General features: G+C 34.0%; 2 protein-coding genes across 6 annotated transcripts; one reads left to right on the forward strand and one right to left on the reverse strand.

The window, feature by feature from the left end:
- The first annotated feature begins 744 nt into the window (after positions 1-744).
- Positions 745-14,451, forward strand: LOC123548576 (alpha-tocopherol transfer protein-like). Of its 4 annotated transcripts, XM_053546159.1 has the most exons (7): positions 745-1,570; positions 4,552-4,701; positions 6,463-6,622; positions 9,522-9,583; positions 9,808-10,009; positions 11,130-12,806; positions 13,338-14,446. In XM_053546159.1, exons 1-5 carry the CDS (start codon positions 1,555-1,557, stop codon positions 9,816-9,818), a joined length of 399 nt encoding a protein of 132 aa, XP_053402134.1. In that variant the 5' UTR covers positions 745-1,554; the 3' UTR covers positions 9,819-10,009; positions 11,130-12,806; positions 13,338-14,446. The 4 variants fall into 4 exon arrangements, with proteins under 4 accessions (XP_053402134.1, XP_053402133.1, XP_053402135.1 ...); XM_053546158.1 differs by having other exon boundaries at positions 9,522-10,009; positions 13,338-14,451; XM_053546160.1 differs by lacking the exons at positions 9,522-9,583; positions 9,808-10,009; positions 11,130-12,806; positions 13,338-14,446 and adding an exon at positions 8,598-9,505.
- A 123-nt stretch (positions 14,452-14,574) lies between these two features.
- Positions 14,575-26,434, reverse strand: LOC123548575 (alpha-tocopherol transfer protein-like). 2 transcript variants are annotated; one of them, XM_045335942.2, is made up of 8 exons: positions 26,194-26,406; positions 24,558-24,707; positions 19,642-19,801; positions 19,339-19,400; positions 18,644-18,852; positions 17,474-17,584; positions 16,425-16,548; positions 14,575-15,124 (listed from the first exon to the last, which is right to left on the reverse strand). In XM_045335942.2, exons 1-8 carry the CDS (start codon positions 26,207-26,209, stop codon positions 14,982-14,984), a joined length of 975 nt encoding a protein of 324 aa, XP_045191877.1. In that variant the 5' UTR covers positions 26,210-26,406; the 3' UTR covers positions 14,575-14,981. The 2 variants fall into 2 exon arrangements, with proteins under 2 accessions (XP_045191877.1, XP_045191878.1); XM_045335943.2 differs by lacking the exon at positions 17,474-17,584 and having other exon boundaries at positions 26,194-26,434.
- Positions 26,435-26,786: the final 352 nt, after the last annotated feature.

Here is a 26,786-nt window from a genome sequence, read left to right on the forward strand (position 1 = left end):
ACAGTTTTGACTGTATATGGATGTAGAGACAATGGTGTATGTATTGATGTAGAGACAATTGTGTATGTATAGATGTAGAGACAGTTACATATGTTTGGATGTAGAGACAATGGTATATGTAAGGATGTACAGACAATGGTGTATTTATGGATGTAGAGACAATTGTATACATATGGATGTAGAGACAATGGTGTATGTATTGATGTAGAGACAATGGTGTATGTATTGATGTAGAAACAATGGTGTATGTATGGATGTAGAGACAATGGTGTCTATATGGATGTAGAGACAATGGTGTATATATGGATGTAGAGACAATGGTGTATGTATGAATGTAGAGACAATGGTGTATATATGGATGTAGAAACAATGGTGTATATATGGATGTAGAGACAATGGTATACGTATGGATGTAGAGAGAATGGTATACGTATGGATGTAGAAACAATCGTGTGTGTATGGATGTAGAGACAATGGTGTACATATGGATGTAGAAACAATGGTGTTTGTATGGATGTAGATACAATTGTGTATGTATGGATGTAGGGACAATGATGTGTGTATGGATGTAGAAACAATGGTGTATGTATGGATGTAGATACAATGGTGTATGTATGGATGTAGAGACAATGGTGTATGTATGGATGTAGGGACAATGATGTGGGTATGGATGTAAAAACAATGGTGTATGTATGGATGTAGATACAATGGTGTACAATGGTGTATGTATGGATGTAGAGACAATAGTGTACGTATGGATGTAGAGACAATGAATATTTGCATAAAAGTAAAAAGGCGAACAACAATGACAAAACAAACACACAAACACATAAAGGAAGAAAGTGAATCCATGGAATCTCTTCGCTGTCAATGTTGGAGACGTCTAGATCATAGGCCATATTGGTACTGGTTAACCAACGATAAAAGAGTCTGCATAAAGTTAGGGGGCCTCTGTGGCTGAGTGGTTAAGGTCGCTGACTTCGGATCATTTACGATTCACTGATGTGGGTTCGAAATATCCGTCTGAAATAATGCACGGGGCATCTGATATCTGATGTCTTCCTTCAAAGTCAAACGCTTAAACATGAGCTAAAATTGAGTCGGTGTGGCACTAAACAAGAAAAAAGAAAGACAGAGAAAAAGAGAAAAAGCCAAAGAGATAGGTTTTTTTTTTTTGTTTTTTTTTTTTGGAAAGGGCATGTGTGATTATTCTTTCAACTTTAGCTTTCGTTGCGATGCATGGCTCTCTGACTTTGTTTGATGTGTTCTGTGCTTCCGGGAAATCTGTCATAACCTTTTTCTCAGTTAATCTGAAAATTCAAAATTTCCCCCGTGAGTTTAATACTCGCAAGAGGGCTTGGCAGTATTACATTTGCTACATCATAGGTTATATAACTACTCCAGCTTTAAAACCGATATTGAAAATTACAGGTATTGTTGCATTGCCGCGGGCGATGCGACATATCCGTGATGTTATGAAGCAAAACGTAACAGCTGATCAACAGTGTGTAACAGAAAAACATTGTAAAAATACTTGACTATTTAATAAGGAATATGGCATGTGAAAAAGGTAAGATTTTATCTATATAATGACAATGGCAACTGACGAAGGTAAGACATATGTAAGGGGTGTTGCACCTGGCAATATCTGGTCTACTTCCCCGGGTGAATGATAGTAGTATCCGGATTAGTTACTTACTGCGCATGTTGTTTTTAATCTGGAACACCAAAGCGCGCGAACAAGGCGGACAAGAGAGTGTAATTAATAGAAACATTAACGAAACATGCTTTTATAAGTTTATGGTAATTCATTTTTGTTTATAATCATGTCATTCATTACGTGAAGACTTTTGTATACTGACGGGATGTTTTTATGTTTCCCTATATATCAAACACTTTAAAAATCATTATGCCGTAAAATAAATGTTCCCTCTGTTTGTATTTCAATGGTAATAGCAACAAAGAGGATGTAGACCGGTTGACATATAGATAATAGACAGGCGATATTTTCTTTTATTCATTTCGCATTTAAACATTCAATAAAACAAAAGAGTAAGGCATCTTACAACAATTATTGTATCATTTGTCTTGTATATCTAACATTTTTGATTGTTTTCAGTCTCACTGACATCTGGCTGAAAAAGAAAGGGGAGTTAAACACTAATTGAAGATTTGAAATAGGGTTTTGTCCGGGGAAATTATGCATTAGAGAATGGGGCTTGGCATTCCTTTTGGGGAGTGTGTCTAACAATAGCAATTTTACGGAATGACTGTGATTCTGTTATGGGAAAAAGAAATATTGCCCGGGGACGTTATCTACATGGTAGCTGAATGGCGAGAATCACCAGAGGGAACTTACCCCGGGTTATATATAGAGCGACGATATTTGTTCTTCATTCATTTAAATACGCGGAAGAAACTTCTCTCTTGTAGCATATAAAATAAATGAAAACACAGTCGGTCTACATCATAATCCACTCTACGTGCCATTTGTTGATTTCACTCTTCACATACAACGTAAAATAACGTCCCAGGGAATACTTCTTTCACAGAATAAATGGTATTAAAAGACCAAATAGAAAATCTAAACTGCAAAATGTCATCAGTATCGAAAGTCTTCACGGAATAAATGAAACGATTATTAACAATTAATAATTAACATAAAAATTTAATAACATATTTCATTTATTTGTCACTTAATTACCGTCTCTTAGAGTAATGCATTTTAAGTCCGCCTTCTTTGCTTTGTATGCGAGTGCACAGTATTTGAAATTATTATATACCTGTATGAATTCTGTCAAAATACTGATCTTCTTTTTTACAAGTAAATACGAACAGGCAGGAAAAATATCCATATTGTACCTTTTGTATTGTATGTTGCCGGACTACTTTCATGACCTAACACTGTGTTATAAATAGCGCACACAAAAACTACTCTCAGTTCTGTTTTACATCGATAAACAGTTAAAACGTTGAATATTTCGTTCCGTAACAAAACGACAAACACAAAAGCGGAGGTATATACAGGAGTAGCTAAGATCTGGGATTTTGTATTCGGCTCGAGTAGCTGCTATTATTATAACCCTGTTATACAAGCGTCTTGGTGATCCAGATTTGCGACAATATACACAGAAAGTTAAGTGGGTGATCATTATGTTCTCCTTGGAGGCCTGTCTACGCAAATTTACGTTTATTGGCATGTATTTCTGAGAAAACAACATTAGTTAATGAAATACAAAGAAACTATTGCTATATAACTTTTTTATACACCATCGTTGTTTATTGTATTGTTTATCATTGTAATATATAACAATAATTATATATGCCCATCTTAAAAACGTTAGTATAGACAAAATAAGAAATAAAATACAACAATGTTTGAAAAACTGTTCATAGATTATTGACTTAACTGAATTGTAATGCAATTGCTAATTTGAAATATGAGGGTTAACTTCTACACACAAATAAACTCCCTTTCAAATACAGACTCTTCTGCTGGAGACACTTGCTACTGTGTTGTGAACTTTTAACACGTTCAACAAGTATATTATTGTATGATATAGTCATCGTTAAAATGCATAGAGGGATAGCTTAGTGGTGGAGCGTTCGCTTCGAGTTCGGGAGGTTGTGGGTTCGATCCTCGAAAGACGTGAAAATTGGTACCAGTTACTACCTTGCTTGAAGCTCAGCAGAAAAAGGGAAACTGGCTTCTCTTTTCCCAGACCCACTCCGAGAGTGATTAATATAAGTTGTAGAACTTGCTTCACAGTCGACCTAACATTGATTAGTGTACGCATACAAGGAAATTTCTGGATCATTTAAAATCAAATCACATAGACGTGTAAAATATTATATATTGATGTTTTATATTATCATATAAACAAAGCAGTTAATTTTCTTTGTATGGAAGGCAATATAAAATCCTTTCTGTACAGATTATAGGATATTTGATGTCCCTTCCTTTTGGTGTACACAGTTCAAAAGAATCGAGGGTTGAGCATAATATAACAACATGACGATGGGACAATTTAAGAACATAACGATGGGAAAATGACAAGCATATGTACTAGTTTAAACAGTAAAAAATTTATTGCCTATTAGGTTTGGTAAGTAAGAGAATGTGTCGATAAGCTTCGGTCGATGTGAGGATGTACCGATTAGCTTCAGTCAATATTGAGATTATCGATTAGTTTTGGTCGATATGAGGATGTATCGATTAGCCTCGGTCGATGTAAGCATGTGTCAACCTTGAAAAAATGATATCAAACGAGGGTGTCAACATTTTCCAGGTTGATAAATCCTCATGTGGACTTCACTTAACCTTTACCCAACTAAATCTCTATAATAGACTTGTCCATCATTCAATTTTGGCAGTACCATTTATTATTCAAAGGGGTGTTCAATGAAAATTTACAGACAAATAGCGAACAGTGCAGATCAAGATCAGCCTGCACGGATAGGCATAATCACTTGCCGACAGCAGGCTAAAGGTATCGTGGTGCTATCAAGTATACTTTACATCTATTGATATAAAGTTTATTTATATATCAGATGATATCAAGTTCGTGAGCAAGCTAGACGAGGAGAGTAAGAAGAAGGCGAAGAGGGAACTGAACGAGCTCAATGACACAGATAGAATACTTGCTGTACAGTCGTTTAGACAGTGGATATTACAACAGAAATGGCTTAAAACACCTACAGGTACATAATCGTCCGCAAACTCGCATTTGGTCAAAACAGCCCGTCTCGTTCCCATGTTGTTATAAAACTGTAGATAAGTAACTTTAAAAAAAAAACTATAAAAACTCAGATTTGCTATATCTATTTTATTTTTTCTCTTGGCAATTCAAATCGGCAAGACACGTGTAATACCTTCTTATTCAAATTGCCGGCCCATATTTTGAGCTATTGATCGGTCTAAAGTTCAACATTAAATTTTACTGGACTGAAGGCAAAAATTGCACAAAGAAATGAAAATTTATGATAAAAGACTTAAAGAATGGCCTGCCGATCAATAGTTTAAACGATTGGACATCATGCTTTGTACATCGGGCAATAGTTTTGACTATTGACCAGCTAGCCATTTAATAAGTGTATAATATTTCCAACATTTATTCCAGAAACAGTCCGGCTTTTTTAAGGATAACTTATTCAAACAGGAACAGGTCCTGGATTCGGAAATATAAAACATGCTTCTGATAAATGTAAATTATTGTGACGATTGTAGCCCTGCCGGCAGACGTAAACATAGTCAGTAAAACGCTTGTATTTGTCAAATTATTGCTTCATTACTTTCAGTAAATCTATGAAACATTCACATAGAGATCATGTATTCAATGAGTACACACCTTCCATCAGGCTGAATCTATTGTGTAGTGTCGTAAACAAATCGGAAAAATAATGCCAAATTTATATTTAAACACTGTGTCAGCAGATTTTTTCTTTCTTTTGCAGTCTTATCAAGGTGGAGAGTTATGACCAAAACACCACCGTTTTAAGGGTTCCTTGTTCAATAAATTAACAGACACCCCTTCCCAGTCCATTTAATTTATGAAATTATGTCATTATTGTTGTCGACTTCATAAACATCGTCCGCTTACTAGGTATTCCGAAGCTCTAACGATGTCAAATTTTCTAATCAAGTGCTGAAAAAAATCATTCGAAAATAAAGAAGTGTTGAATATCTCTGTTCACTACTGCAAATCATTGTCAGGTTGATTGTGTGTCACTGTCACAGATAACTGTACGTTGTGACACTTGTGTGTCAATAATTCTGCTCGGTTTCCATTGAAAAAGAATCGAATGAATACTCTTCTAGTTTATTTAACACAACAAAATGGCATTTGATCTACTTACCATATAAATTCCATGTAGAAGGGTAAACAATTGTAATTATTCCACGATAAATAATCTACTTTCGTTTTCACATCCACATGTTGACAGTGGCGCTACCTATAATATTGCCTGGCAACGAGCACCTAGCTTCAAGGGAGGCTACTCGTATACGTGAAAAAGGCCAGACAAATATTATCATTTTTTCCAAAATTCGTTTACTAGCAACCCTTGCTTTGATTTCTGGTTAGGAAAATATTAAATGAAATTAACAAATGTAATAGCTGTTATAAATTGTTAATCAAAGCAAGGGTTGCTAATAAGCGAATTTTGAGTCTGAAATGGCCGAATTCAGCAGTTTTAACACAAAATGCCAGTACCGTTCGTACTTTGAACTCATTTTACATCAATATTGAGAATGTGTTAATATTTAAAACGACACAGTTCGGTAGTTTAAAGTTTAGTTTAATGAAAACTGTCGATTTTTAACACTGTCATCTATCTTTTTATTTTTCAAAAATCGGGGGCCATCTGCCTATATAAATCCTACATACGCCTTTGCTGACGCTCTATGTAGTATGTCTGTTCATAAATGATATTTACTTTAATAATGTTAAACCTTTTTTTCAGATTTTGGCTTTCTGTTGCGATTACTAAGAGCTAGAAAATTCGGTCAGCTGGAAGCAAGAAAAACGCTGGAGAATTACTGGACGTGCAAAACAAAAACACCAGAGTGGTATAGAAATGTGGACCCTTCTGAAAAAGTCATACAGGAAATCCTTAAAACTGGGTTAGTCATTGAATTATACATGTATAGTTTTATATCATGTTAATTTTATAGAATAAAGTAAAAAAAGTAAATGATTAACTTTCCACAACCAAAATACATCGAAAAAGTAAAGCGAGTAGACTTTGTCATGGAAGTCAGTGGAAATCAATAAAATTAATAATATTTATCAGCCAAAGATCCCGTGAGGCTGACTACCATTTAATTGATAAATCGATACAAGTACATTTTATATTTTACAAATATATCTTTTAAATGGAACAAATTGCATTTATTCCTAGAGGTTTGGAGCAAATGATATTATGTTTATTGCGCTGACGTCATTATATTACGCGTGACGTTGCGCAAGCTAAAAGCGTAAATTTGTATTATAGTCTTTAATACCATTAAAAACATGAAAAAAAAAATATATCAAAATTTTATTTAATCAATGAATACAAGATTTTTTACATTGTTTGCATTAGTTTTCTGGTACTACAATGACACAACTGAATATATTATTACGTACATTTTATGAAGATTTTATGAAGATGTATTTTGAAAATTTTCCCAATATTCCCTTAAGTTCATGAATGCGATGCCGGTGTAACATTAAATATTGACCCCGTTGAAAATTGACCCCATTAGTCAATATTTAATGTTGAAGTGTTGGCGAGGTCATTTCTCAACATTGAAAAAGAACGGTTTGATCAAAATTTAATGTTGAAATGTTAACGGGGTCAATTCTCAATGTTGAAAAAGAACCTTTTGATCAAACTTTAATGTATAATGTTGACGGGGTCAATTCTCAACGTTGAAAAAGGACCCATGGGGTCTATTTTCAACGGGGTCAGTATTTAATGTTACACTGACCAAGAGCAAAATGACGTCACGCTTACTAAACGTATCGGAAAGAACAACTTATGCTGATGGACCAAAATTACGTATATGATTTGACAGTAAACGAAGTTATTATGAAGTGACATATTGTGACTGCGTTTTAGGAAATATTTGAGACAATGCCTGCAACAGAGAATTTATGTTTAAGAAATAATAAATATGTCCCTATATTTTATCAGTTAATTAAATATGGGCAGGAGTTCGGATGCGTAATAATTAAATCACGAGTGCGTAGCACGAGTGATTTAATATTCGCATCCGAACGACTGCCCATATTTTATTAACTGATAAAATTATTGGAACATATTTATTATTTCGATTCTAACCGCGCAAATTCTTCGCATTTTACAGCACTACATTTTAGCTCGATACGTCATTCGGCTGGTCATATGCTATTATAAAAACCTCCCAACGAATAGAAAGCGTTGCATAAAACGGAATTTTCCACTATTCAGTAAATTTTAATTAAAGTATTTAGTTACTGCTGTGAAAATGTTATTTTCAATAACATTTAAGGTCGGATATAGAAATCAGAAGTAAATACTTCATTCAAAATTTATATATGCAGTTTCTAAAAATAGTACACGTCACCTACATGATGGCACTGAAACATACACGCCAGAACATTGCGGCATATAAACACGTAAACACTTGAGTCTGGAAGATTGGAACATGAATTATAATTTATTTACTGTCAAAGCAGAACCTAGTTGACATTTGTGGTGCCTACGGCGCAGAAATTGTAAACTACGCACACGTCCAGATATAGATCTAGATGCACCGATGTTGAAGTTGAAACTTACGGGCTGAAACATTTTCTTACGGTAAAAATATAAACAAACAAATTCATCAGTTAGAAATTGTTTGTTTCAGAAAACTACTACTTAGCACTGAAAAAGTAGAGTATTTAGTCTGCATGTAGAATCTCACAGTCATGTTACAACCGTAGGGTGGAATGGAACAGCTATATTTTATCGTAGAATCATGTATAGGCGATTTCGCTATATGTTTATATAGCAACTGCTGCGGATCGTGTTAGAATTTGAAACAAAATGCTGTCTTTAACGACTTTCATCTTTTATATTTTGCTTGTCTTTAGAACGTAGAAACAAGGACAAAGGTACTATAAGAATAGCCACACAAGAACGCAGATTCCCCAGAATGAAACTCCACAGCAGTGCGTGTGTGAATACGCAAACGAAGAAGCTACATTCTTCTTTGAAAAAGTGTCATTATTATTTTTGTATCTTCTGCATAGATCTATTAACATATCTTATGAATAGAACTAAACTGAAATCAGTTATATCGAAGTGCAGACTGAAACATGTGTTGAAAATTAAAAATAATTTTGAAAATATCGCCATATGTCAGATAAGTGCTCTTTAGATAATTTCTCCAACCACAGCCAATGGGGATGATTGATGTTACGTGTAAAAGAAATAATTATTCCTATATTACCTCTAAACTTACTTTCCAGATGTCAGTAGGCGGCAAAGTTTAGAGAAAACGGGCAAAAAGTTAACTACTCTTGATTCAGTGGAATTAGCACTAGGCTATATACCAATAAAAGAAATTGTTTTTTGTTTCATATAAAATTCAGCTACTTCAAAACAATTTTGATACAGGTTTTAGATTTTCACTCCGTCTTAGACCTATTTTCCACAAGATATCCATACATTTGCTTCAAGAAAACGAAAAGAAAAAGGGATGTTGAATAGTATGCAGTGAAATGCAAGTCAACTGAAGTCAGGTACCCTCATCTTGCACCCTACTTTCGTTTTCAAGTAAACAACTCTAAAACATGCGAATATAAGCATGAAAAGTGTCTTATCTTATGTAAAATACATTCCACGAGCGAAATAATGCTTTTTGGTCCCCGGCTTATGCGCAAATGCGAGAAAAATGGAAAAAATAGCATCTATCTACACCACGGAAGCACATTTTTGGAAGCACATTTTTGAACGAATTAGTGCTATATAACCAGTTCCTACTCTTGATTAAAGGGAAAGCTACTTTTTTGCAGATTCTATGTTATACCTAAGCAGTTAGACAAACACGGCAGAAGAGTGATTATTGAAAACCGTGGTAAGTGCATTTTATTACATACAATGTATAAAAGCTTCTTACAAAGTACTGGTATTACGACAAAATAAAAAAATAACACCAGATGTAGCATTCTGTCAGACAACGGCATTTATACCTGATAACAGGCTTTCTTCTTTCTCCAATATTAAACTGTTTAAAAAATAGAACTATGTCTTTTTGTTTAAAAAATATCTATTTGATATTTTATTTTTTAATTACGCGAGACTGGACATGAATGAAGTAATGGAGTGGGGAGTGGACAATATATATCGGGCGATCACGTTGGTATCTGACTGGGTAAACAGGAATGAGAACGTACAAGTAAATAGTATTGTAGTTTTTGTGGACAATACACACATCACTATGAACCACGTGCTGACATTGTTTGGTCATGATAATGGAAACAAGACAATGCACTTTTGGCAGGTATATTGTTTCATATGTTAATCACATTTACCCACAGATTTTCAAATATCAAAGCTCAAACATCCATACAATTAAGACAGTGATGCACTCAAGACCTCTCCCTACCTCACAGACCAAGGTAACACTTGAAGTTCAAACATAAAGATCAACTGTCTTATATACAGTCAGTAATATTGTATTGCATGAATAAATATTCAAATAACTTGGCACATAGATTAACCATTATAAGTTGATGTTTCTCGTGCAAGCCTCGTAAGTATGACTTTTGTCCCGGAACGAACTTGATCACGTTAGCCCAAAAATGTTAGGCAGCCGATAAGCTCGGTCGGTAGAGCACCGCTCCAAGACTGGCTGCACATCTTTCTCAACCAGTGGCAGTTGGCGCCCAATGGGTGACCATGGCATGCTTGCTTTGGTAGTCTTACGACCTTTGTAATAGTGTATACCTCTGGAATTCGAAGACACGTTTTTTATTCTTGGGGAAGTGTGTCACGGTACGAACTTGGTCACGTACGGGGAGAATATGTGTCAGGCAGCTGGTTATCTAAGGCTATAGAGCATTTGCCCTGTAAGCGAGGTGTCCTGGGTTCTAGCCTATGACTGTCTGCATGTTTTTCTCGCCCTGTGGTATGTGGGGGTGTATTTAAGATACGAACCTGGTCACGTTAGGGGAGAATATGTGTCTGACAGCCAGTTAGCCCGGTCGGTAGATTTACGACCGAGCATTTGCGCTGTAAGCGAAGGGTCCCGGGTTCGAGCCACAGACTGCTTCACTTTCTTCTAACCCTATGACAGGTACTGGGTTGAGTGGAGATTAAGGTGTACAGGGACTAAGGTACAGATCAACATTAGTTTACACAAAGTATGTCTCCAGGCCAAGATGGCAAATTCTGGCATAATATGTTAAGGTACGGGGGTTTTTCCGGCCTCCTGGAGAAACTTTGAAATTCCATAAGATAACACGCTGTATTTCTAAGACATTTTCGGTCAGAATATCTGACCAAATCCTGTTGTTAGTACAAAGAAATTGAAAATACGTATGTTATTATCACTATTAGGAGTAACTGGAATATTCTGTTCCTTTTGAAACGGTCAAAATTACATATATTCTTATTTTCAGAATTCTATGCCAGCAAGAGTGAAGGGTCTTCACTTGTACAATGAGCCAATATTTTTCGATGCAATGTATGCAGTATTTTCACATCTAATGAAACAAAAGCTGAAAGATCGGATTAGCAGAACCTATTAGTTTCTGTAGCGGTTTTAAAATCTGCTAAGTCAGTTAAGTAATATGTAAAAGTCTTCACAGCATGGGTTAAAAGAATAGTTCGAGTGACGTATAAATGTATTTGTCTTGCGACTCTGGCTGTGTTAGCTATGCTCAATGCTTCAGGGAGACTACTCTTACCGCTCAATTTTGAATAATTGGGCTATTATTTTACGTGAAATAACGTCAAAACCTGAAACTAATTCAAGATTAATCGATGTTGTTGGTTGTTTCTAGCTAAACAGTTGGAAGCTACGATTTCCTCTCTAACTGTATCTCATCGCCTTCTGGAGGATTCCGTGACCGGCAGATATAAAGGCCAACTTTGATACTGGATTTGATGTTTTTCAGTTGTTGCTCTGCTATCTTCAAGGGCAATGAGTACACACACATATCTACTTCAATATGTGTTATTTACATATTATATCTTTACTCGAACATTTCATTGGTTTGCACGCTGTGACTTTTGAAACCATTGCTTGTATTAGGTATTTCACGTGTTATATATTTACACTGTCCTGTGGGATTGAGAGTGTGTGCTGTGTGCTCTATTCTCCCTAGTAGTTGTTTAGAGGTAGTGTCCAAAGATGTTTCTTACTTGCTTGTTATGTCATCTTTACCTTATAATCATAGAAAGAAATCGCACAATATTTGAAATAATGGAAATGTGTTTAGGTCAGCATAACAGTAGATTTCTTTCTTTAAACAAGACATTATTACGCTGGCTGACGTTAATGTATTATATGATTTGATGAAGAGTGCAGTAACTGACTGCTGTTCACTTGATGATTCAGAGTTTTAGAGCCAAGTGCATAACCTATAAAGAGACTACCGCAGTTCGTTCTTTTGTTATGCTTTAAAATCATTTGAGATACTGTGTCTCTTCATTTCAAAACTATTCCAAGAAAAGGTGTTTTGGGGTAGAAAAAGACATCTGTTTCTATTGTCGGACATATCCTTTGCTATGTTGATATGTGGCACTTAGCTCTTACTTTTAATCTACATATACTGTAGTCAGCTGCAATTTGAAATACAAATACAGGCTAGCACATTTCTGTCAATTTAGGCACTCAAATGCTATTGTTTCTGGAGAAATGAGTTTCATGAGTTGGAGGAGTTCATGTATTTTTGTGTCTACTATTTGTTACTTTTGTGTTGCTATTATTATAGCAAATGTTTTTGTTAATGAGTGTATGTGTTCTGTGTACATTTATATATACTCCTTATTTCCATGTGGAGTACTGAATGAGCGGCTCCGTTCTTTGAAAGAGATTTTTTGCTGTCGTACTTTTGTCCTTGCTTTTGACAATTATATTTAATCAATTGGAAAATTTTATGTGCATTTTATTTATTCTATTGCTCTGTTATTTCATATAGAATATGGCATCATATGTTATACTTTATAGATGTTTTTACATGGGAATAGCTTAGCAAAGGTGTACGATGAGATAGGTATGTCTGTGTTACCTGACGAGTACCTGCCGGACGATTATGACGGGCCACGTGTGGGAACACATGAAAAGATTGCTAGTATGTAGCCATTCGATTTAGAAATAGAAACGAACATTTTTAGTAAAAAGCATTTTATTTTATTTTTAAAGGTAAACTGAATGACTTCTATTAACAAAACAGAAAATTGATAACATTAAATATCTACTCTGGAGTTAAATGATTGAATGCTTGCTTTATTCATTGTAAAACGGGATAGCAGAAGTTTGGTTTATACCTGAATCATCATCATCGTGAAGAATGCTTTAATTGTTCTGCATTTCAACAAGATTGTGTTATGAGTGAACCTATCCTCATCTCAGCAAGTATGAACGTGATCTAATACAAATTGTTTGAATATTTTTTTAAAAATAGATAACAACGCTTCTTGTTATTAAACTGCCAATAGCAGAAACAATACAAAAATAACTTCCTAAACTAAAATTTCTGATACAGGGATTATAAATATAAAGACTTTATTGGACATATTCTTGTCGGTACTTGTCGGTGATTCCAGTTGTTTAGGAAAAACTCATGATGTTGCTGCCTCTAATTTTACAAATTTCATTTTAGATGAAATGCTAGAAGACATGATGAGCCCTGAATTCCGGGAATATATCAGAGATCTTTCTAGTGAAAAATATGGAGTGGATTTGAAAGAAAGAAAACAAGATCATACGCCTGAGGAGTCGTTCAGAAAACTCAATGTAGAGTGAAATCTTGATGTTTTTCCATCTGCAAAGGGTCTAAGTACATGCGTACTTGGTTTATTATGTTTTCTATATATATATTCTGATAATTTCTCTATTTTAAAAACGCATGATTTTTGATTCCATCACGTGTATTAGGGATTCTGGTGCCACCTGACGGCAAAAACTCTTGTAACTTTAGAACATGGTGGAGCCCCAGATGGCGCACATGACAAGAATAACTCTTTTAACTTTAGAACTCAGAATGAGGATTTTTTGCAAAGCTAACAGACTTAACCAGTTGAGGTTTTACCGGTGATTGCTCTATTTCGGTGTCCCACTATGTTCCTTTATTTGTTAGTTTTGTTCTCATTGTCTATAGCTATGTGTTACTCTATGTATTTTATGCGCTTATCAGTCATGTATTTAACCAATGTGTATCTGAAAACATGCGGGTTATTTTGTATTTGCTGTATATGTATTTTGTTAAAATCTGTCATTGCATTAAACTGGAAAAAAGCTTTTAAGAATTGTGTGGTTTTAGCGATAAAATTTCCATAGAAATTGTGCAATGAGGGCCGGTATGTTACTACTCGGAGACAATAAATATTCTGAAGCTTAAACGTTTCTTGTTATTTTCAGAGAGAAAGACTTTTGGTTTACTTTAAACACTTATTCTTCGGTCTCGTGGTTCAAACACGGATAAAGAACAAATGACAGTCAGAGTTTTAATTTAAGCGAAAGAGATAACTAGCATCAATACGGATTGTTTCTCGCTTCAATTTAGCTACAAAAACATTTTCCGACCATTCATCGTGCACCCGATTGATGTTGGAAAGTACTCTGTTACTGAAAGAATATGACTGATAACTAGAAAATTCTAGACACAAAGTTAACTTAATGAAATACCACCCCACCATACCGACCTCTGTCTGTACAATAGGATGAAAACGCCTTTTCAACGCTTTTTTTTAATAAAAAAAAAGGATTCATACACGCATATTTTAATAAAACAAAAACGTGCAAAGAAACATAACAATTTGTTACACATTCTGACGATGGAACGAAAACGCACAACACCTTGCGTAACGTTCTAATCACGTTTTAACAATAAAAACAAATAAAGTAGAAATTTTATTGAATTCATTGTCCACATAGAAATAAGAAGGAACAAAGAACTCAACATGTGAAATGTCCTGTTGCTCTATTAGAATGATTCTTCCTAACAAACAACTGCATATAGAATTTAAATCATTTTTTAAACAAAATTTATCTATCCACGACATAGAGATAGGTATAGTATACTCACTAGAAACACAAGAATAACTTTTTTAGAAAAAAAAGGGCGACAAAAAAAACTTACATTACCAGCTACAAAATCCTTTACATGTTATAAAACATTCACCTGCTTATAAATAGATATTGTTTGTTTTCAAGCAATTAATACAGTAAGACTATTCCCCGAATTAAATACCAAGACAATAATGCATTGAATGATATGTAACTTTCCTTTGCACAGATACTAGTATTACTCCGCATGAAGTTTCCTAAAAGATTCTGCTGGCTGATCGTCCCGTTTTCTTTTAAAAAAATCTACACGATGTTTTTCGCTGGACAAGTTCCGTATGTAGCTTCGGAATTCTGGTACCATCATGTCTTCTAACATCTCATCTAAAAAAAAAAAAAAATATATATATATATATATATATATATAAACAATATAATTTTTCAAATGTAACCGAAAACTGCCAAGTGTTTTACTTCGAAATGATCATTAAGAAACCGAGATAAGTTCATTTTTACACTGCAATCAATTTATTGAAATTCTTGTGAAAATAAAGTTAGGTTAACAAGGAAATTTCTCAGATCTAATTGTATTTTACATCATATTATATTTATTCAAAACTGGAGGGCGGACATTAATGATTCAACAACAGCAAAAAGTTATGCTTTGTTTTTTTGAAGTTTTAAGCTTCAACCATATTTAAAATTAGTAAACATAAGTACGTTTAGAAATGCACTTTGTAGATTAAGAGTTTCATCTCACAGACTAGAAATTGAAACAGGCAGATGGCATAAACCGGTTCCAATCCCTTATAATGAAAGAAAATGTCACTATTGTAATAGCTTAGAAGATGAATTTCATTTTGTTTTAGAATGCTCACTTTATAATGATCTGAGAAAAAAATATATAAAGAAATATTACTGGTCAAGACCAAATATACCAAGATTTATTGAATTAATGACTGCAGAAAATGTTAATATTAATAAGAATGTAGCGATGTATGTACATAAAGCTTTTGACATTAGAAATCAATATTGTTATTATTTTAATTGATAGAAAACCTCTCTTTCCTCACGCTGTATACATGATACATAATATATGAAATAATATGTATATGATATTATATTGCAGTTCCTATTATTGATGTGCTACTGATATTTACAACATATTCTATTAACTGATACATGTACTTGACAATGTAACTATTTGTAAATATATATTTATGTTTGCATGTATGCTCAGGGACCTATGGTCCAATGCATGAATGAATAAACTCTAAACTTTAAATATAATTTATAAATTGTGTCGCACTCTGATACATTTTATTGGTAATCTTAAGATTTCAAACATAAAGGTAAGACAACCGTGAAAGTGTACCAAATAAAATATTTAGATGTGCTTTATATACATCAAGACTTAAATATTCATGTATTTCTAACTTTAATGAAAATCAACTGTATAACTTTATATAACTTAACCTGAAAGGTGTAGTTGTGTTAATCAAGCAGCAAATTTTATTTAAAATGGAAGAAATCTAGATTTACAGCTAGGTAAAAACTCTTTTTGATGGAACCTATATTTATATAATGCACCTATAATACCTTGCAGAAGCCTTCCGCATGGTCCGGTTATTATCTGGTAGATGTGGGTGAATAAGATTTTGTCTATATTTTTGTTCCCACTTACCTATAATACCTTTTAGAGGCCCAGCACTAGGTCCGGTGTAATCATCTGGTAGATATTCAGTTGGAAGTACAGATCTGTCTATATCTTTGTACACACTCACCATACTGTTACCATGGAGTTTAACCTTAAATGATCCAAATTTTTTGAGAAACGTAGATTGATTTCTACAATAAGTGTTTTAAAACAATTAATTTCTGACCATTCAAATGTAGACTTTTTATATAAAGAAACTGCCATTTAAGATAAAATACAAAGCAGAAGCAGCGTGGTTTGATTAATTAACACACGAGAAAACCTTTTACGTCGCGCACGCGGGTGCACCTGAATGAAATATTCTATCGAAATGTTACAATTAGTTATATGCATCATTTCGATTCTTGTAAATCAAACACAGCAGTACTCTTTCTCGGTCGCTATAAGTAAATCAGCGTAATCAATTTAACGGGCATTATTAAAATAAACATGACTTTTTCATACGGGAATTTGCTGTATCTAAAGTAAGGCAAACACCACTGACCAGTTTAACCAGATGTTGAAGATATTTGTATGTAGCTCGACCAATTAACAAAAGGTAGAGTTATTGGACTTTTTACAAAATTATGCCCCTTAACCGACATATAGACACAGATCCAAAAAGGAATATTAACGTTCTGTTATAGTATAACACAACAATTGTACGTGTAGATAGGGATGTTCACAAAAAGTACGTAGAAAAAGTTAAGCAAATACACAATGGGGAAAATACACACAGGCCAGATTTTGAAAAGTCTGTGGCAAGAACACCATCTGGCAAGATTAAACCTGTATACTGTGCACGAAACCACCTCACTTTAATCCCACCATGACACCGACAGCACACGCCGCCTGGAGTATCCCTAACATACGTAAATCCAATAAAAAGAAAGATTTGTACACAACACATATACTCATGCGAATATATATAAAACTGTGTTAACAGCAAATGTTTGGTCCACATTCATTATAACCGTTTCAAAAATATATGTACATATCCCCTGACAGTTATACATACTAATAAAATAAAAACTTACTCTATTTCTCATTTTCTCTGACATCAGAGGTTTAATTATGGCAAATATTGTATCAAAGAAAGAAGGTTGTTTGTATAAATTGAGTCTCTTCACCCGAACTGGTTGTGAACGCTGGAATAAATCAGAAGCCTTGCCATGATAAAACCAACGTAGTGGCTTTGCGACCAGCATGTATCCAGACCAGCCTGCGCATCCGCACAGTCTGGACTGGATACATGCTGTACGCTAAAAGTTTTTCAAATTGCAATGGGCTTTGAAAGCGAACTGCATGGATGCTGACCAGACTGCGCGGATGCGCAGGATTGTCGCGCAGGCTGGTCTAGATCCATGTTGGTCGCAAAGCCACTATGTTGGTTTTCTCATGGCAAGGCTCAAATGTTGTGTTATGAAACAGTATTTTTCAGCAACTTAGTTACAATTATTATTAAATAGCCAAAGTTATCATCTTCTGCGGAGGGCTATAATTTTGACTTTTGACTGACAATTCAATAAATGTTTTATATCATAACATCAGAAATAATTTTTCTTTTTGACTTGACTTTTGAAGCGGAGATTTATATCAGCAGTCATGTAATGATATACAACAGTTAATTATATCACTCAACTATATTTTCTACAATGACATTTATAAACCAGCTTGCGAACAAACACAAAATTTAAGATCTTCCGTATATCTGAAGAGAAACAGATCACCCTCACATTAAATCATTAAGTTAATTGTACATAAACTTATTTAGATGCTGTAAAATCGGATATTAAGCTGTGCTAAAAATTTGTCTTGCTAATTAGATTTTTGTCTATGTACATTACTCGCGATATACAGACCTCTTCTGACACAGGTAGGTCTTTTTTTAACAATAATATAAGTATTTAATTTCGCGGTTAAGGGCAGTTAGCGAATATAGCGAAAACAATTCCCTCACAAAAACCTCTGATTTCACTGTACCATACTACCTGATAATATTTTATGGGATATTTGCCATTTTCTCCAGTAAATATTGTAGTCGCAGTGTTCAGAATTACTACCTGATAATATTTTATGAGATTTTTGCCGTTTTCTCCAGTAAATATCGTAGTCGCAGTGTTCAGAATTACTACCTGATAATATTTTATGAGATTTTTGCCATTTTCTCCAGTAAATATTGTAGTCGCAGTGTTCAGAATTACTACCTGATAATATTTTATGAGATTTTTGCCGTTTTCTCCAGTAAATATCGTAGTCGCAGTGTTTAGTGTTATATCACTAGCATCAAACAGTACTTGCATGCCATTCACTTGCACATTTTCGTCTAAACAATACCAGTCGGAAACAAGTACCAACGCCCTAAACACATTCTTCAGTCCCCATTTTTGGTTTGCTTCGTCAACGTCAATGTGTGCTGTGGGAGTACAGAAAAAAGTATATATTGTCATAACAGAAGTCACATCAACTCTATAACAAGATCCTTTGGAAGCATAGAGATAAAAGCAGAGGTAATAGAATAATTATGCACTCTCAATCATCGACTTTACAGGACTCTTTTCTTGTAAACAGTAGCACTGAACTGACTCCATGATCCAATACACCACGGCTCTATGACGGTATCGGATTTTTAAACGACTTGTAGTGTGCAACATAAAATTACTGTAACTGTTGTCCATAAATGAATAATCATATTTAACATTGAATTAAATTAACATAAATAGACGCAAGAGCTATTATACTCTCACACATTTAATCAATATCGATCGCAGAATTTCGGCCATTCTGCCAAGCTCAGAAATATTATATTTTCAGAAATATTATATTGGAGGTACTATATTATTACGTACGAAGAAGAAGAAGAAGGATGTACTAGTATAACAGAAATGCAATTTATTTTTACCAGTTCTGTCGATCAAAACTCGACGCCCTTCGTTGTCATAGCGTTTAGGACACACAATAATCCTAAAATGTATATCAAATCACATTAACATTGTTAAATATTAAGTATGTGTTTTCCACATGGGTCATATTCTTTTTAATGTCTTTAAAAGTTCAGATTGGAGAACATAAAACAAAATATTGAGAAAACGGATTTTGAGAACCAATTTTTCAATGGAATACAGAAATTAAACAGGAAAGCTTCGAATAGCAGGTTTGCATACAATCTGTATGAGCTTACTGTGAAACACAATTAAACGCATACCCTGACTTGATAATTTCTTGCAAAACCTCTTCTCCGGGATCAACGTTCTTGCACCAGTCTGGAAATTTCGTCCTCACAGTCCAGTAATTTTCCAGCGTTTCTCGTGCACCCAGCTGACTGTACTTTCTAGCCCGTAGAAATCTCAGCAGGAACTGAAAGTCTGAAATATATCACAGTTTATGCGTTTTAAAGCGGCTCCTCGTATACTCATTTCGTGGGATTATCAAAACTTTTACTAAACCATTTTTTCCAGACTATAGATAAAATGAATAAATTAAAATGCTGTTGAAGGGTACTTTTTATGTCGCTTTTATTTAATAAAGAACAGTCTACACACTCAGTTTGTTAAGAATTCGCGTTTCGTAGTTAAGGTAGTGGACTTAATACGATAATCGGGAAATATTCATTCAATTAGCACAACTCTCCGTATGCGAGTCCAGTATTCTCCGGTATAAACGCTTTGTCAAGTACTCGTACGACCTATATTATCGCCTGAAGAATGCCGACAAGCCATACAAGAATACATTGCTAATTGTCATTGTAGGTTTACTACCTTAAATACGTTATAACTGCTTGATATTCATAAAACATTTAGTTTCACATATCGCCATATTCGTCAGTAAGAACAAAAATCAAAGGCCTGAAGGGCCTGAGTCGGCTAATGATTGATGTACTGACAGTATAGTCTACCAGTTTCAGTTTGTTTTTAGTTTTTATCTTAAAATTTCATAACACAGCTCGATATTTACACAAAATATTATATCCGGATACGATTACACTTTTCTCCAGTTTCAACAATATATTTTACAAATTGTGATGATACGAAGACATTTAGCAGCAATTGGCAGTATCTGACATTGAAGTTTAGGGTTAAATTACCTCTTATTTAAATCTTTTCATAAAAAAAGTTGTTTCGTTTCGTGAAAGCAGCCAAACATAGACTACAAGAAAATACAATTTAATGTTTCGCCGATTTGTTTATTTCTCGAAAAAATAAGAATTAAAATCATTTTTAATATCAGTAGTATCTAAACAAACCAGTAAGAGCTTCTTCTTCCGATAATTTATCCGTTTACTGACTGCAAAATTCAACTCACGCAAAGTTTATAGAAATCATACGATGCGTGTTTACGTTCAATGTGGGAGAATTAAGGCTGATCGGCTATGTTACCTAACGCATCCAGACGATTCAGATTTTGTTTTTAAAAAAGCATTGTGTGCGTTTCTGAAATTTTATATACGTTTTTATACGCTTAGAAATTATTAGACATGCGTATTTGCATTATTTCTATACATAATTTACGCTAATACGCATCTTATCTGGAGCCCTGTGGAACTATTTTTTGTCTTTCGCAGGATGTTACCCAAGCTTTGTAAGCCTGCGCAATTCTTAAAATGCACATTTATGCTTAATGAGTTACATTCGAGTATTGCACAATCACATGTCATAAATATTACAGATTACATCGTATATTGGTCATAGCAAAGGGAATTGACACAACTTAACTTCATTCATGCAGTGAACTGTTTGAAGTTTGATAAATCTAATGGAACTACATCCCTTCACGTGTTATTCGGTCCATTTAGAGAATCGCTGAACAGCAAGGACTCGTCAAAAGGCTTTCAGCCTTTAGCCGACTCAATAAAACCAATACGGTCAACTAAATTTTTTATTTACCTCGACTTTGTACATACAATTATTAAGTTCTGCTGTATATATATATATATATATATATATGCGTACTTTTTGTCATCAAATTCTAGAGGACCTTTCATATAACTTTTTGTCATGCACAATCTGTTTAATATGGACCTAGTGGTCGTCAGAATCTATAATGCATAGAGCGACTCGCTAAATTATATATGGTGCAGCATGTGAGACAGGAAAGTATGTTGCTAACAATGACAAGATGTGTCCCCTGTGTAGACATGGTGTTGAGACAGAACTGCATGTAATTACTCAATGCTTTGCATACCAAGCTCTTAGAAATGTTCTGTTTGATAAAGTTAAGGATACCAATGCGAATTTTAATGACATGGACGTCAACATTAACGTATGTTTGTACTCTCTAATGATGACATTGATAAGTTAACCACCAAACCCTGCTTGAACAAAGACCAATTAAAAACTTAAAAAATAATTTTGTTACAGTCATTGTATTTTTTTAAACTATTCATTAATTTATCTAAGCATGTTAATGACAAACAGGTATCAGGATGCTTCATGTAATAAATTTGCTACTTTTTATTGAACAATATGATTTTATGAGATTTAAGGACCATGAATAAGATAACAAAAGTCTCTGAACTATTTATAGCATGTATTATAGTATTTTTAATTTTAAGTATATTTTAGCTACCCCATTTCTTTTAAAACTATGCAATGTTTTAATTGCACTGATACAACTTGTTTCTACACTTTCATTCCATCTGTTGTAATACTTGGTGATTCATGGCACCCTTATGTTCTATAAAAATAAAACAAGGACAAAAGTCCAAACACTTTTAAAATACAAAATGTACTGGTTGTTTCCTATGATGTGTCTTAGTTTTATTAAGATAAGTTTTAATTTCTGTAATGCCTTAGGTTTTTTGTTTGTCTCTTGTAATGCAAATTGTGAATTGATGAGCACTGGTTTGTAATACATGTATTTTATGCCTTGATATGGTGCACACATATGGTACATATATAAACATTTCATTTTGTAATGCATTCTAATAAATTATCAAAAATGTTGTGCAGACGGGAGAAAATCATTACACCGAAAAGCCAGTATTTTTCTTGCCTTTTGACCACTATCTAACACTTATTTTCACTCAGTTTATCATTTTTCAGTGCAATATACTTGCTGGAAATTAATATAGGTTTGCACTAAGGCAGGTTCACCTGTATGTGCATGTTTTCTGGTCTATTTGAGTAAAAGTTTGCAATTAAAATAATTCACGGTAGTTATTTGTTTTAGTAAGGTTTAATTTTTGCTGTTGAACAGTGCATTAAACCAAATGTGCAGTTGCAAGTGAATAATATTTGCATGTACTTAAATATTTTTTTATTACATTCATCATTGCTTACAAAAAATTTTCATTTCGTGAGTTTTTATCTTTAAAACATTTTTGTACAGTGGCATAAACGTTTGCAACAAATGCATGCATTATTACGTAGTTAACTGAATTATACTAAAATGCTTCAGCTTCAATAAAAATTGTCTGCTGTTTGCATTTGCCATAACAAGGATTTTCCTTGATTTCTTTTTAAATATAATATAATATGATAATTTATTTCCCTATAAAACAATAGAAACTATGTATTATTATGCAACACATGCACCTTTTGTATGTCACAATTATTACGGCACATCGTCAAAACGTCATAGCAGCCTGCTGAAAAATACTTTCAGTGTTGACATTATCTGTGACTGGATCGTTATAACATTTTCAGATATCTTAAATAGCATATATAAGCAATATTTCCTTGCAAATAATTTCACACAAATGGTCCTTGTGTGACCCTCTACCAAGATTGTTCAAATTACTTATGGCCCTCTTGTTTGGTATTGTACTCTATATAACTTTTCATATTTAACATAGCATATGAATCAATTTAACAAACAAAATGAAATTGTATTGACGTCTGCTGAAAAAAAGTTAAAATACTGTGTATAACACACAATCATTGTGTTGTATACATGCGCAAATAAAAAAGTTTTTAGTGCATCTAATGCTTGACTTAAACAAAAGTGAAAAGTGAACTCTGGACTCCAGGAATCCACTGACATAACTGGCAAACCTTACCTTTCATGAAGCATTATGAATGGTATTTTTGCTTTGAAATGAAATTTACTTGTACATGACAGTAATAAGGAAAAATATATTATTTTTACAAAATGACATTGAAATCATGAAATGATTATAATTACACTTCAATGTTTTTCACTGAAAAAAAGAAGAATCGTTGGAGTATTGAATACTAGTCGCCTGTGACTGGCCGTCACAAAACGCAACCATTACCCATTTCTAAGTAGTTATAAAAGGTAGTGGTTCTAACCTCAATAAAGCAAATAAAATATAAGTAATCATGCAGCAGAAGGCCTATAAAGTAACCAATGAAACTATATTTCTATCGCGTGTAATGATCCAAAACGCTAGTTATGTATAATTTATGATACCATAATCTAAATATCTTGATTTTTTGGAGAGTTATCTAGTATGTATTTACTAAACTAGTTCGCAACATGTTTTCGGCTTTATCCTGCAAGATCCAGATATAAGTCGTACATTATTCCAAAGATCTCCATTGATGGAAGCAGGATTGTTTTATTTTTCAAATGATCTTTAGTAATGTCAATTTTATGGTTAAAATTGTATTTTCCCATTGTAAATATCAGACAAAATCATCATTAAAAATAAAACCATTTTGGATACTTTAAGGATTTGGCATAGAAAGTGCGAGATAAAGTCCGTATCCCGGACGTGTCCCCATCTTATGACTTCTGGGTGTAACAAATCAAAAAGCAAAGCATTTTATGACGGAAAATTCCAACTCCCTGTAGTGGGATTCGAACCCGGGTCGCTCAGGTGTTAGTCCAATGCTCTAACCACTAAGCCAAAGAGTCGACTGTCTGACACATGCAGTTTACAGAAAATGGCTTTAAACGCGCAGGGTATGTGTAAGCGACCATAACAGTTTTTATATTTTCTGGTCATTTGGCCCCATTGCGTCCATTTATTCTTGCTTCGACAGAATTCCACCAATTCCGGTGCTAAGGGCGTGAGGGTGTTGCAAATTTAATTACCTTACATGAACAGACTCGGTCCAACCGAATCTGCTGTGTTACTGGAATACAGTCTAGGCTTTCAAAATGTCTTTTTACAGATTGTATTCATTCATCAATTAAGGTAAAACTTTACATGTATACCTGTCGGTGTCTTTAACCAGTCCTGTTCCAGTATCCACTGCCGTAATGTTTGTACTGCCAATTCCCTGTCTTTGTCATTTCTCTCGTTTAGTTCTTCTTTAGCCTTTTGTTTACTCGTTTCGTCTAGTTTACTGATGAACTTAGCATCGTCTTGAAAAAAAAAGATCGACTTAAGTAAATTAATCACAGCTGCTCCTGTTCAGCGCATTAAAAAATAAAACCCCAGTATATTGCAAAAAGTAATATACCCCCGAAATATTGCAAAAATAGTATAACCCCGAAATATAACAAAACTTATATAAATCCGAAATATTGCAAAAATGCTTTACCCCCGATATAATGCAAAAAAAATATACACCCGGAATATTGAAAACACAAACAACAAAGAAATACCCCTGAAATACTGGGAAAATCTTCTACTGAGATATTGAAAAAAAAAATATTCTCCTGAAATATTGCAAATAAAAAGTCCGAAATATTGCAAAACATTTACCCCCCCCCCCCCCCCCCCCCACCACACACAAAAAAGCCAAAAATATACTGCAAAATGTTGCAAAACTAACGTACCCAAAACTATTATAACAATTATATAGCCCCATACTATTAATAGTTTTCCATTGTCAATCTTTCAATTACAAGTAGTTTACATTCTAGAAAAAGGAGAAAAAATATCAAAAATGGATTCTATTGGTTCTAAGTTTACCGCTATAAAGCGAAAAGTATATAACCCAAAAATCAACTTCAAAGTAGAAATATTGCAAAAAAAAATAAAGATAACATACGCACACACCCCCACCCACACCAATACACACACACACACCGCCACACACACACAAATTGATAATAATATAAAACACCCTGAAGTACTGCAAAAAAACTGATATACCCACGAAATATTGTAAAAATTGTATACCCACGACATATTACAAAAAACATACCCCCAAATTATTGCCCCGAAACACTGCAAAAATACCCTACCTCTGAAATATTGCAAAAAAAATATATATCTATACCCACTTAATATTACAAAATAATTTTTCATTTTCAACCGTTCAATTATTAGTGATTCACATGCAGAAAAAGGGGGAAACAATAAACATAAGAACCTGATTTTTAAATTAGAAGTCTATTACCGTGGACGCACTGGTCGAAATGGCTAAGGCGCTTTCCTACGGAAGCGAAGCGAATGCCCCTGGTTCCATTCCTGGCTACTCCCATTGCGGTGTGTCCTTATTGGGCGAGGCACGTTAACACGATTGCCTCAGCCGACCCAGCTGTTTTAAATGGGTACCAACAAATTGCTGTGGGTAAGGTATAATTGGTTTTAACTATTCGTAAATAAGGGTCGCTCAAAAGCTCTACAGAGCTTATGTTAATTGTTTCACAAAGCGACGGTAGATAAAATTTACCTTTACCTAAATTATAATACATTTTAGGTACATGTAAAGCGTCGATACTTAATAACACTAACATCAAAACTTTCTTTAATGAATGATCGAGTTTATATCATAGGTGCAGATTTACTTTGTGTGTGCTCATAGAGAATAGGTGCGTGACGAATATTTTCGTGTCTTCCACTTGAACAGCTTTCTGTAGCAAGCTGTAAATTGCTAAATGATATACAAGTGAAACCTACCTGGTTCAACTGCCATGATGATTTTAACTCCAATTAATTATAAATTGGTCAATTTCCAGGTAAAAAATAAAAACACAAAACAGCAAGTAGGGTTAATAGGTTAAATGTACTGTAGTCAATCAATGAAGCAAAAAGATAAAACGCTCTACATCACTGGATGAAAACTCACTACTGCTTCGGGCAAAAACAGAAACAGTTTTGATCGATTATTTGTAGCTACAGTTTACCATAGTTCTACTAAAACATTAACTAATAGTTGATTAAATGACGCGTAAAAAAAATGTTTCATTTAAGCTATTCTGTAGGTTGAACATACTGGGGATAGTGATGCTGGCAAAGAATGCATTTTTCTCGCTCGTTACGCTCGCATACGTAATTTATGTCTTGTTCTGGATAAAAAAAAAATATATGCATATTTTCTCTCGCTCGCTACGCTCGCATAGGTAAAAAAATGTAAAATATGCATTTTTCTCGATTGCTACGCTCGCATAGGGAATTTATCTTTTGTTCTAGGTAAAAAATATAAAATATGCGTTTTTTTTTCTCGCTCGCTACGCTCGCACAATGAAAATCCAATAAAGTTTGCATGAGCT

This window comes from Mercenaria mercenaria, chromosome 6 (genome assembly GCF_021730395.1).
Source record: "Mercenaria mercenaria strain notata chromosome 6, MADL_Memer_1, whole genome shotgun sequence".
NCBI lineage: Eukaryota > Metazoa > Mollusca > Bivalvia > Venerida > Veneridae > Mercenaria > Mercenaria mercenaria.

Bases quoted from the DNA above. Each gene is read 5' to 3' on its own strand.
- LOC123548575 (XM_045335942.2), bottom strand. The intron at 19,802-24,557 runs GTATACATGTAA...GATATATTTCAG, and splicing joins CTGGTTAAAGACACCGACAG to ACTTTCAGTTCCTGCTGAGA. The intron at 19,401-19,641 runs GTATGCGTTTAA...TATACATTTTAG, and splicing joins CAAGAAATTATCAAGTCAGG to GATTATTGTGTGTCCTAAAC.
- LOC123548576 (XM_053546157.1), top strand. From the start codon at position 9,815: ATGAATGAAGTAATGGAGTGGGGAGTGGACAATATATATCGGGCGATC. The intron at 10,010-12,682 runs GTATATTGTTTC...TATACTTTATAG, and splicing joins AGACAATGCACTTTTGGCAG to ATGTTTTTACATGGGAATAG. The intron at 12,807-13,337 runs GTATGTAGCCAT...ATTTCATTTTAG, and splicing joins AACACATGAAAAGATTGCTA to ATGAAATGCTAGAAGACATG.